The sequence below is a fragment of the Eubalaena glacialis genome, chromosome 3, assembly GCF_028564815.1.
Source record: "Eubalaena glacialis isolate mEubGla1 chromosome 3, mEubGla1.1.hap2.+ XY, whole genome shotgun sequence".
NCBI lineage: Eukaryota > Metazoa > Chordata > Mammalia > Artiodactyla > Balaenidae > Eubalaena > Eubalaena glacialis.
Window position 1 is genome coordinate 149,002,626 of NC_083718.1, and position 12,694 is coordinate 149,015,319.

Below are 12,694 nucleotides of genomic sequence, written 5' to 3' on the forward strand. Positions count from 1 at the left end.
AACCTGGAAGAAATGGACAAATTCTTAGAAAGGTATAACCTTCCAAGACTGAACCAGGAAGAAATAGAAAATATGAACAGACCAATCACAAGTAATGAAATTGAAACTGTGATTAAAAATCTTCCAACAAACAAAAGCCCAGGACCAGATGGCTTCACAGGCAAATTCTATCAAACATTTAGAGAAGAGCTAACACCCATCCTTCTCAAACTCTTCCAAAAAATTGCAGAGGAAGGAACACTCCCAAACTCATTCTATGAGGCCACCATCACCCTGATTCCAAAACCAGACAAAGATACTACAAAAAAAGAAAATTACAGACCAATATCACTGATGAATATAGATGCAAAAATCCTCAACAAAATACTAGCAAACAGAATCCAACAACACATTAAAAGGATCATACACCATGATCAAGGTGGATTTATCCCAGGGATGCAAGGATTATTCAATATACGCAAATCAATCAATGTGATACACCATATTAACAAATTGAAGAATCAAAACCATATGATCATCTCAATAGATGCAGAAAAAGCTTTTGACAAAATTCAACATCCATTTATGATAAAAACTCTCCAGAAATTGGGCATAGAGGGAACCTACCTCAACATAATAAAGGCCATATATGACAAACCCACAGCAAACATCATTCTCAATGGTGAAAAACTGATAGCATTTCCTCTAAGATCAGGAACGAGACAAGGATGTCCACTCTCACCACTATTATTCAACATAGTCTTGGAAGTCCTAGCCACGGCAATCAGAGAAGAAAAACAAATAAAAGGAATACAAATTGGAAAAGAAGAAGTAAAACTGTCACTGTTTGCAGATGACATGATACTATACATAGAGAACCCTAAAAATGCCACCAGAAAACTACTAGAGCTAATCAATGAGTTTGGTAAAGTTGCAGGATACAAAATTAATGAACAGAAATCTCTTGCATTCCTATACACTAATGATGAAAAATCTGAAAGAGAAATTATGGAAACACTCCCATTTACCATTGCAACAAAAAGAATAAAATACCTAGGAATAAACCTACCTAGGGAGACAAAAGATCTGTATGCAGAAAACTATAAGACACTGATGAAAGAAATTAAAGATGATACCAACAGATGGAGAGATATACCATGTTCTTGGATTAGACTAATCAATATTGTGGAAATGACTATACTACCCAAAGCAATCTACAGATTCAATGCAATCCCTATCAAATTACCAATGGCATTTTTTACAGAACTAGAACAAAAAATCTTAAAATTTTTATGGAGACACAAAAGACCCTGAATAGCCAAAGCAGTCTTGAGGGAAAAAAACAGAACTGGAGGAATCAGATTCCCTGACTTCAGACTATACTACAAAGCTACAGTAATCAAGACAATATGGTACTGGCACAAAAGCAGAAACATACATCAATGGAACAAGATAGACAGCCCAGAGATAAACCCTTGCACCTACGGTCAACTAATCTATGACAAAGGAGGCAAAGATATACAATGGAGAAGAGACAGTCTCTTAAATAAATGGTGCTGGGAAAACTGGACAGCTACAAGTAAAAGAATGAAATTAGAACACTCCCTAACACCATATACAAAAATAAACTCAAAATGGATCAAAGACCTAAATGTAAGACCGGACACTATAAAACTCTTAGAGGAAAACATAGGAAGAACACTCTTTGACATAAATCACAGCAAGATCTTTTTTGATCCACCTCCTAGAGTAATGGAAATAAAAACAAAAATAAACAAATGGGACCTAATGAAACTTCAAAGCTTTTGCACAGCAAAGGAAACCATAAACAAGACGAAAAGACAACCCTCAGAATGGGAGAAAATATCTGCAAACGAATCAACGGACAAAGGATTAATCTCCAAAATATATAAACAGCACATGCAGCTCAATATTAAAGAAACAAACACCCCAATCCAAAAATGGGCAGAAGACCTAAATAGACATTTCTCCAAAGAAGACATACAGATGGCCAAGAAGCACATGAAAAGATGCTCAACATCACTATTTATTAGAGAAATGCAAATCAAAACTACAATGAGGTATCACCTCACACCAGTTAGAATGGGCATCATCAGAAAATCTACAAACAACAAATGCTGGAGAGGGTTTGGAGAAAAGGAAACCCTCCTGCTCTGTTGGTGGGAATGTAAATTGATACAGCCACTATGGAGAACAGTATGGAGGTTCTTTAAAAAACTAAAAATAGAATTACCATATGATCCAGCAGTCCCACTACTGGGCATATACCCAGAGAAAACCATAATTCAAAGAGACACATGCACCCCAATGTTCATTGCAGCACTATTTACAATAACCAGGTCATGGAAGCAACTTAAATGCCCATCGACAGATGAATGGATAAAGAAGAGGTGGTACATATATACAATGGAATATTACTCAGCCATAAAAAGGAATGAAATTGAGTCATTTGTTGAAACGTGGATGGATCTAGAGACTGTCATACAGAGTGAAGTAAGTCAGAAAGAGAAAAACAAATATCATATATTAACGCATGTATGTGGAACCTAGAAAAGTGGTACAGATGAACCGGTTTGCAGGGCAGAAGTTGAGACACAGATGTAGAGAACAAATGTATGGACGCCAAGGGGGATAACCCCGGGAGGGTGGGGATGGCGGTGTGCTGAATTGGGTGATTGGGATTGACATGTATACACTGATGTGTATAAAATTGATGACTAATAAGAACTTGCTGTATAAAAAAAGTAATAATAAAAAAAAATTACTAGGATTTTGATTGGTATTGAATCTATAGATGAATTTGAGGGAATTGACATCTCAAAAACATTGAGTCTTTTGATCCATGATTGTGGTATATCTCTCCCTTTATTTAGGTCTTCTTTAATTTCTCTCAGCAGAGAGAAATTTTATAGTTTTCACTGTACAAATCTTATACCTCTTTTGTCAAATTTATACCTAAGTATTTGATAGTTTTGATGCTATTATATATGGCATTTTCAATTTTCAATTTTTGGTTGTTTATTGCTAGTGTATAGCAATAGTTGATTTGGGTATATTGATCTTATTTCCTGAAACCTTGCAGACTTATTAGACCTACTTGCACCTAGTTTGGCTTATCAGCCTTTTTGAGGATTCAGTAGTATTATTTTTTCAATAGACAACATGCCTGTGAATAAAGTCAGTTTTACTTCTCCCAAAACAGTCATTTTGACATGAGTGAAGAAATAACTTCTGTAAGGCACTCATGCTCTTAAGATTGTTTGAAGTATTTTTTATCATTATGTGAGTTTTGTGGCTGAGGCTGTGAGTCTGTCTCCTCTTTTCTAAAGACAACACACTCCTGCCATCCCACCCAATCTCTCACTGTCCAAAAACAGTGAGGGCAGAAGCTCAGGACATTGTGACCAACCTGCACAGACCCACCTCTGGGCTAGACTGGCATGCCCACGAGGTCTGACTTTGGGAGTGGAACTGTTTGTTTCCAATGGCTGCATGATTCCTGGAGGTCAGCAGCCTCCTCATGGCATTTGGCCATGCTGAGCTTCCAGGAGCATACTGGGATGGAGATGGAATATTCCCAGAGAGGGCCTACAGCCACCTTAGGATATATGCTCCACTCTCCCAACTCTCTTTGGGTTTTACTGATCAGGGATCCAAGGACTTTGGCTTTAGAATAAAAGGGGTTCCAAGAGTGTCAACCACATTCCACCCCTTTAGTCCATCTGGTGTCTGGCTCCCATGTTCATGTCACTAGCCGATTCTCAGGATAATTGATCTCTCATATCAAAAGATATCTGGCCCAGCAGACATCATGACCTCCTGGTAGACATCTCCAGCAAAAGTGATCCCACCACACCTCTCCCCTCTCCCAGGCATTCCCATGTGTCCTTTCTCCAAGACCCCCCATTCCCACTCTTACCCTCCCATCCCCAGATTTGTCTTCAGGTCTTTGGGTCCTCCAGTCACTGCAGGCTGTCTTTCATGTGCGGCTTTAAGGAATAGTATCTGAATTGTAATCCACAGTTGGAGGGCACTTCCCCTTAGTAAAAGGTGTGATTCTTTCCCTTTAAAAAGACAGAGAAAGAGAAAATGGAACTGGTCCCTTGGAAGAGAGTGAGCCCCCCATCCCTGGAGGGGCACCCACAGGGGATGAACAGGGTGCTTCCTCGGGGATCCTATGTTGGTTGAGAGGCCAAAGTTGATGACCTCTAGAGCTTTTCCAACAAAACAGCCTGGTTCTAAGGAAGAAATTCCTCTGCTATTCACCTACTTTGGCTCATTAGAGCCCCCAAATCAGTTTGTAAGAACTTCAAATACAAAATCCTAGCACCTAAAAGATCATCCCAAGAGGGAGACTGAGGGTCACAAAAAGGAGAGAACTTGCCTGAGGTCACCCTGATGACCAGAATTCCAGCCCAGAGCCCCTGACCACAGTCTAGCATCCCTCCCATTGCTCGGATTCTTTCCTAAGAGTGGAACCCATGAGGACTCCCTCTGGTTTCATCTCAGAAGCCATTTGGAAGGTGGCATTTCATAAGAACCCCTTGCTTTGTGTGTCCAACAGCATATACCAGCCATTATGGTGCACACATGTATGTGTTTGTTCATTGTCTGTCTTTCCCACCAAGACGTAAACTTGATGAAGGCAGGACTTTGATGTCTTTATTGATATTTCCCCTATGCCTAGACTGTTTCAGGTGCTTGAAAGGCGATGTCCACAAATATCTGTCAAAGGAAGGAAGGCAGGAGGGAGGGCTCACAGGGTCAAAGAGGCCTTTATGATCATCCGGTGGGTCTCCGTGCCTTCTGCTATTCAGTCCTCCCCAGCCCACTGCCCCTGGCCTGGCTCAGAGCCTCAGCTCTCACCTGACACTAAGTCGGCCTCCTTGTCTCCATCCGGCCCCATCCCACTCCCCCACCCAACAATGCCACAGAGTACGTCTTTAAAACACAAGAGTGACTTCCCATTAAAACCCTTTTGAGGGTCCGGAAGAAAATATTTGCACAATACATGTCTGATAAAGGATGTATGCCTGGAATATATAAAGGACTCTCAACACTTAATAGAAGAAAACAAGTAACCATTTTTTAAAATGTGCAAAAGAAGAGATATGGAGGAGGTACATGAAAAAATGCCCAACATCTTGTCATTAGAGAAATGCAAATTCAAACCACAAGGAAATACCCCTATTAGGATGGCTAAATTTGGAAGGAAAAAAAGCCTAATAATATCAAATGTTGACAAGGATGTAAAGCAATTAGATCCCACATACATTGTTGGTGGGAATACAACCTTTTCAGAAAATAGTTAGGCAGTTTCTTATAAAGTTATACATACATTTATCAAGTGACCTAGAAATCCTACTCTAGATATTTACCAAAGAAGAACGAAAGCATGTGTCTACATGAAGACCTATATGGGACTGCTTATAGCAGCAGCTTTATTCAAAATTGCCCAGACTGGAAACAACCCAAATGTCCCTCTCCTTGAAAGTGGATAAACTGTGGTATATCCATTCAAGAGAACACAAGTCAGCATTAGAAAGGAACAAACTGCTAATATAAGCAACAGTATGGCTGAATCTCAAGAACACCATACAAAATGAAAGAAACAAAATTCTACAGACGGCATGATTCCATTTATATGACATTCTGGAAAAGGCAAAACTATAGGGCTGGTAATCACATCAGTAGTTGCCAGGGGCTGGGGCCTACAAATGGCACAAGGAAACTTTTAGGGGTGATGGTAATATCTTTTATCTTGCTTGTTTGGGTGATTAATTACATGACTATATACATTTGTCAAAACTCACAGAACTGGAAAAAAAATCTCATAGAGCTATATATCTAAAAAGGGTGAATTTTCCTGGCTGTAAGTTTTACTATTATAAATCTAACTTTTACAAAAATCCTTCTGTGTCAGATAAAGTCTGAGCAGCTTAGCTTCACAATCAAGGCCTCTAAGGACTGACCTAACCAATCCCACCTGCCTTATCCTCTGCGATTCCCCTTTACACACTCCATGCATCATCCAAATCGAACCATCTAGGGTTTTCCAGACAGGTCCTGAGCTTTTTGGCTTCCTTTCCTTTGTTCATGCGCTTTCCTTTGTCCTAATGTTTCTCCTCCCTGAAAGAAGTGAACACTTGTGGAAAGAACGCAGCTTGAAACCCTGGGGAAGGGGGACTCTGTGCTGAATTTCCTAAGAGTCCCCCTTTCCTGTTCAAACTTCCAAATCTCCCACCAAAGCAGCATGCACAGAGGCCCAGGAGGTAAAAGGGGAGTGACCGGGTGTGAGCAGGTGGGGCGAGGACAGGAAGACTGGTCATGTTGAAGGCTATCTGTGCCTTAGCCTTCCTGGGTTCAAAGGGCCTTCTCTCCTGGTATCATCCTCCAGAACGCTGTGGGTAAAAGAGTGGGGAGAGCATTCTGGACATAGAAAAGTCCCAGGCCCCTCCTGCCCTCATCCTTCTCACACTGCCCTGTAACTGTAGAACGGGGGTTGAGTGCCTTCCCCAGAAAGGTGGGAGCCACTCTGGGACAGAACTGCTGTCTGTCTGGTTCTCTTCTGCAATGTCCCAAGATGTGCCTGCCACATAGCAAGTTCTCAATTAATTTTTGAAGATTACATGCATGAATGCAGTTGCCTAGCAGCAGCTTTAGGAAATGCCTTTCTCTCTCCAAATTTCAGTTGTCTCAACTGAAAAACACTGAGAGTAATTCCTACCTTTTAAAGTTATTGTATACAGTAAATACATATAAAATCACTCTGAATATTATAAATATACTCTAGTGATATAAGAATTTATTATTATTGTTATTATAAAAATGGATACTTATGATTTCAATTTCAGATTTCTGGACAAGGAATGTGACTTTAGTTAAAAATGCTAAAAAGTTAGTATGCCTACTGAAGTATTTAGGAGGAAGTATTGATGTCTGCCATTTACTTTGAAATTTATCAGATTGTAAGGTAATTAATAGATGGGTAGAAGGATGATAATAGATAGGTGATTAATAGATTAACAGACAGAAAGATATGTCATAAAACAAGAAGAATAAAACATTAATGGTAGAATCTAAGTGATGCATATACACTGTAAAATCCTTTCTATTTTGGTGTATGTTTAAATTTTTCATTAAAAAATGTCAAGTGAAAAAACTTAGGAAAAATAAGCTTCTGCCAGATCGAACTGGAAGTTTTCTTGCATGGAGTTATCCAGACTCTGGACCATTTCATCAATTAGTGCACTGACTCATCCTTTAACAAATATGCATTGAGCTCCTTCTACACGTGCCAGCTAGACACTGGAGTTTGAGAATAGAGAAGTTCTGTCTAGTAGGGACCACAGGCATGTGAATAAATAATTACAATATAAAGGGAAAGTGCTCCAAACTGGGAATGCGCAAGAGGCATTGTCTGGAAAAATCAGGGAAGGCTTCATATTTAAGCAGAGTTGTGGAGGATAAATAGGAATTTTCCAGACAGAAACTAGGAGAAGAGTGTTTCAAGAACAGATCACAGTGTGGCCAAAGCATGGCCTGGCTGGAGTGCGAAGTGAGCATGTCCACACGGCCAGAGGGTGGCCACATGGAGTAAAGGGACCAGGCTGTAAGAGCCAGAAAGGTGACCAGGTGGAAAACTTGCTCCATTGGTCCATCAGCCACATTTATGAAGCACCTCCTATGTGTATAGCTCTAAATAATGGAAAGCAAAAGGCTGCCTTTCCACACAGGAGTCAAATCCCAGGCTGCCTAGCTGGAAGCCCAGAACCAGCGATTTGGCAGGAAGAAGCAGGTGAGGCTTGGAAGCGACAGGTGAGAAAGATTAGCTGCCACTACACATTCCAGAAGGAGATTTTACAACTCTCCCACACACGCCCTCCCTCGCCTGGACTGACGACAGCAAATTGTTCAAGGCCAAGTTGTGTTCCACACCCATGGCCTCTGCAAACCTGGCCAAGGAGGAGAGGCTGAAGTACAGGATCTGAGTCAGAGCCCTGGTCCCCGCCCTGCCTGTTTGGCTGCGGGCCTCTGAGCCATTTCCATCACCCCTACTTCTGCAGGCACTCTCGTATAAGATGGGAAGACAGCCCTGACAATCGCTCTTTGCCTTTCTACAGCAGCCTCGCAGTCTGTGGACCCTACACTTTCCCATCCACACCCACACTGGGTTGTGGCCCCCCCCCACAGCCAAAGCAGGGATTGACAATAGCACATCAACATGGAGGAGTTGTGAGGCCCCAGTGAGAGCACCTCCATCCTTCCAGACTCGATTTGTTCTTATTAATTCTTTACTCCTGCCTTAGTTTTAAATTTATTTTGATTTTTTTAAACTTCTAGAATCGAATGATTGCTTCTGTTGGTTTCAAACTTTCATATTTAATATTAAAAGCTATTAAAGCTATGAATTTTCCTCTAATGGGTGCTTTGACAATATTACATAGCTTTTGATATAGAGTTTTTATTGTAATTAATTTCTAAATGGACTGTAACTTCAAACTAGATTTTCTCTTAGACCCAAGAGCTTTTAAGAAGACTACTTACTAGTTTCCAAGTACTTGGTTTTGAGGGTTATCCTTTTATTGTTAATGTCTTGTTTTATTGTACTCTGTTTAGAAAAAGTAACCTAAAATTTTCTATGTAGGGTGTTTTTAATTTAGATATTTTAAATGAAATTTTCTTAGAAGATTAACTTTTATAAATGTTCCATGAATATCTGAAAATAATGTGGAGTAAAACACACCTATTCAAATCCTCCAAATAATTATTTACATGTCCTTATCTGTCAAATTCTCTCTATTAAGAATTCCCATTATGATTGTGGGAGTTTGTCGCTGTAATTTTGAGTGTGTGAAGGTTCATGGTTTTTATAACTTCTTCATGGATTTCATTGTTTACCATGATTAAATACTCATCTTTGTCCCATTTAATATTTTTGCCTTGAATTCTATTTTGCTTGGTATTTGTATTACCACTTTTTGCTATTGTTCACATTTATCTGGTAAATCATAGCTAGATATATTCTTACATTTTATGTCTTCCCCTTTGTTGAGCTCCTATGCTAATTCATTTTTCACTTGGAGTATATCCCCCAGTAATATTTTCAGAAAATATACATTTGGTATACATCCCAAATTCTTGTGCATCTCTATTTGCACATGAATGATAGTTTGGCTATAGAGAATTCTAGTCTCAAGTCTTTTTCTTGTTGTATAAACAGTGTTTTTTATCATTCATGTTTCAGAAGAGAGGTCCAAAACGTGTCTGATTGTCTTTTATCTAGATTGTAGGTTATTTGTCTTCTTAGATCTGACATCTCCAAGATTTTTATTTTACTTTTGAAACACAGAAATTTCACCACACTTTTAGTGGATTGAATGCATATATTAACCTCCATCCCTCCTGAAATCTAACTAAAACAGGAGTAAAGGGATACAAATTTAAAATCATATACCCACAAGAACAGAAAGAATAGAAGCAGCAGCAGTAATAGGGAATATTTAGGAAGTTGAAAAGCAGATGGAAGAATGGTAACTATGTTAGCATACCCAAGAAAGCTAAATCCTAAGACAGAAGAAGTTAAAGCTAAGAATTCCCTCACTCCAAAAGACCGAGGAATTGGCAGCACTAGGTACCTCTGGAATTGGGAGTGCACCAAAACAAGGATATAGATTGAATGTCTGTGTAATACCAACTTCCCTCTCCACTCTCTGCAGTCAGATGAATACCCTTCATGAATGAAGATTGCAGAATTTATTCTCTGGAGACAGAGAGGTTCTCTGTACAGGATGATACCAGGAAGAGTTGATGTCACGAGTATCCTATTTAAAACAGGGAATCAAATGGGAGTTTGATCACTAAATATTGAGACCTCTAAGTTCTTCTCCCCCACGTAAAGTTCTGGCAGCCAGGTTTACATCTCTCAGAAGAGCTTTCTCCAGCCAAGGCCAAGAGAAAAAGATCTAACAACACTGACACTGAAATTCCCCCAGTGAAAACACTCAGCTTGGTCATGCTATGGTGAACCAATGATCAACAAGTGCCCCAGAGTCTCTAGTAGGATTTTCAATTGGACATGAGTGCACTGTCAAGGATCACCAGATATTTGAGGAAAATCTCTGATATGGAAGATTGAGACCAAAACAAACACATGAAAAAAAAATTGAAACAGAAGGAGACTATGTCAGGCAAACTTGTCTTAATAATATCTTCAAAGGATAAGAAAGCATTGTATCCATGAAATATGAGCATGTTGTTACCAATAGGAACATTCAGAAAACAAAAATAACTCTTAGAAATTAAAATATGAACTCAGAAATAAAAAACTCAGTGAACGAATGAGAGAACATTTCTCGTCACCTGAAAATTGTCAGCAGTGCAGCAATACTCAGGGTAGAACCAAGCACAGAACAGGTCTTTCAAATGAATCAATCAATGAAAGAGCATGTAAGGAAATTCTTCTTCCCAACTTATGACCTACCTTCTGTGCCTCGTGGCAAAGTCCTCCTGACCCAAGAGCCCAATTGAGTTGGGGCTTCATGATCAATGAACCTGAGCCCCAGGGAGAATCATGCACCAGCCTGACCATCAGACACCCCCAGGCACCTGATGGTTGGCATCCATTCAGTAGCATTCATAAGCCTTAATTATGCCCGGCCATGTCCTGTAGGGTATAAAGTATTTCCCTTTTACAGATGGGAAAACTGAGGTCTGGAAGACAAAGGGTGACTCTTGGCTAGAGATGGGTCCACAAGAACCCATAATTGTGTAGTCTGCCTCAAGAGTTCTTGTCCTTTTTTTATTTGTTTTTTTCTAATTATAAAAATAATATATATTTACTTTGAAAAATTCAAGCATTTCAGAAATAAAACAAGGTAGAATGCAAAAGACCCCCCAGGTGTAACCATGGTCAACAGTCTGGGGCCTAGTCCTCCATACTGTGTTGTCTATGCATGTGGCAATGCATTTTTTAATGGGATTGTTAGTCTTCTATTTTTTAATATTCATATGTATTTACTCTTTCAGACAAAGTTTATAATAAATGTATTCAATTCCCCCTTCCAACCCCCTTACAATTTGATTAAAAATGGCACTAAATGTGTACATCAATGGGGAGAATTACTATTTTTCCAATATTGAGCTTTTCCATCCATGAACATGGTATTCGCTCTAGTTATTCAGGCCTTCTTTAACATCTTTTAGTAAAGGTTTATATTTTTCTTCATTTATGCCTTGAATATACTTGATTAAGTTTATCCCAATGCATTGTATTGTGTAGCTCATAAGAATGGAATCTTTTTCTTTTTCTCAATTAAGTTCTCTATTTGTTGTGGTTGCAGTATCAAAGGAAACTATGTACACACTTTATTGCACTTGCTTCCTTACTTTGCAGTTTTAAAATGAACTCTCGGGACTTCCCTGGTGGTGCAGTGGTTAAGAATCCGCCTGCCAATGGAGGGGACATGGGTTTGATCCTTGGTCTGGGAAGATCCCACATGCCGTGGAGCAACTAAGCCCATGCGCCACAACTACTGAAGCCCGTGCTCTAGAGCCTGCAAGCCACAACTACTGAAGCCCACGTGCCTAGAGCCTGTGCTCTGCAACAAGAGAAGCCATCGCAATGAGAAGTCTATGCACCGCAACGAAGAGTAACCCCTGCTCACCACAACTAGAGAAAGCCTGCGTGCAGCAACAAAGACCCAACGTAGCCAAAAATTTTTTTTTAAATTTTTTTAAAGAAATAAGGGGAAAAAGAAAACTAGAGCATCAAACCAGAATGTCTACCATTCATCTAAAAAATAGAGAGAACACAGAAGGGAGGAAATCACTAAAGACAAAAACACAAAAAATTTTCCCAGAATAGAAGGTCCTAAGTTTCCATAAGGAAGGAACCCATTAAGTACCCAAAGCAGTGGATGAAAATAGCCTCACAGTAGACCCATCGTCAAGAAATTTCAGTACACAAGGGACAGAGAGAAGATCCTAAAAGCTTCCAGAGAGGAAGGTGCAAGTTGCATACAAAGGACAGGAAACCAAGATGGCATCGAAATTCTTAACAACCATGCTTAAAAGTCGAAGGCAATGGAGCAAAGCCTTCAAAATTCCCAGGGAAAATTATTTCCAACTAATATTTTATTTCCAGCCAAACTATTGATCAGCTGTGCAGAGAGGAAGAAGAATCTTTTTCAGGCATGCAGTCTATCAAAAATGTCACCTCCCAATACCCTTTCTAAGGAATCCACCAAAACAAGAGTGTCAATCAAGAAAGGAGACACAGGTCTACTTTGATAAAAATAGTTAAAAGCTGGTTTTAAATATTTAGATCTGGTCCTCATGCTCTCACCAGAATTTCTGATGACAGAATGACAGAATTTCCAATTCTAAAGTGCATGTTTATTCATATTTTAACATTTCTGAAGCTGAGATTATACGGCAATTGATGGTATCTTAGGTCAATAAGACATGGCGGCAGCTAACATTTGCAAGCTGTTTTACAGTTAGCCACAGTATTCCATGCACTTTTTTCTTTAGGCTTCACAACAACTTCCTGAGGTGAGTTTTACCAACCTCGTTTTCAACACCAAGAAACAGATCCCATGTGGTGACGCCATGCAAGGCAATCCTAGACTGTGTGGGTTGTGGGTGGAGGAGTTAGCCTCGATGGAGTTCCTTTTCTCCTTACCACCAGCTT

The 12,694-nt window shown here is 39.6% G+C and overlaps 1 protein-coding gene across 1 annotated transcript in view; it reads right to left on the minus strand.

The window, feature by feature from the left end:
• Nucleotides 1-3,991: 3,991 nt before the first annotated feature.
• CIMAP2 (ciliary microtubule associated protein 2) overlaps nucleotides 3,992-12,694 on the minus strand; it is a 30,412-nt gene continuing 21,709 nt past the window's right edge. The window contains 1 exon segment of the mRNA XM_061186538.1: nucleotides 3,992-4,064. Within this exon segment, the coding sequence (XP_061042521.1) occupies nucleotides 3,992-4,064 (73 nt within the window).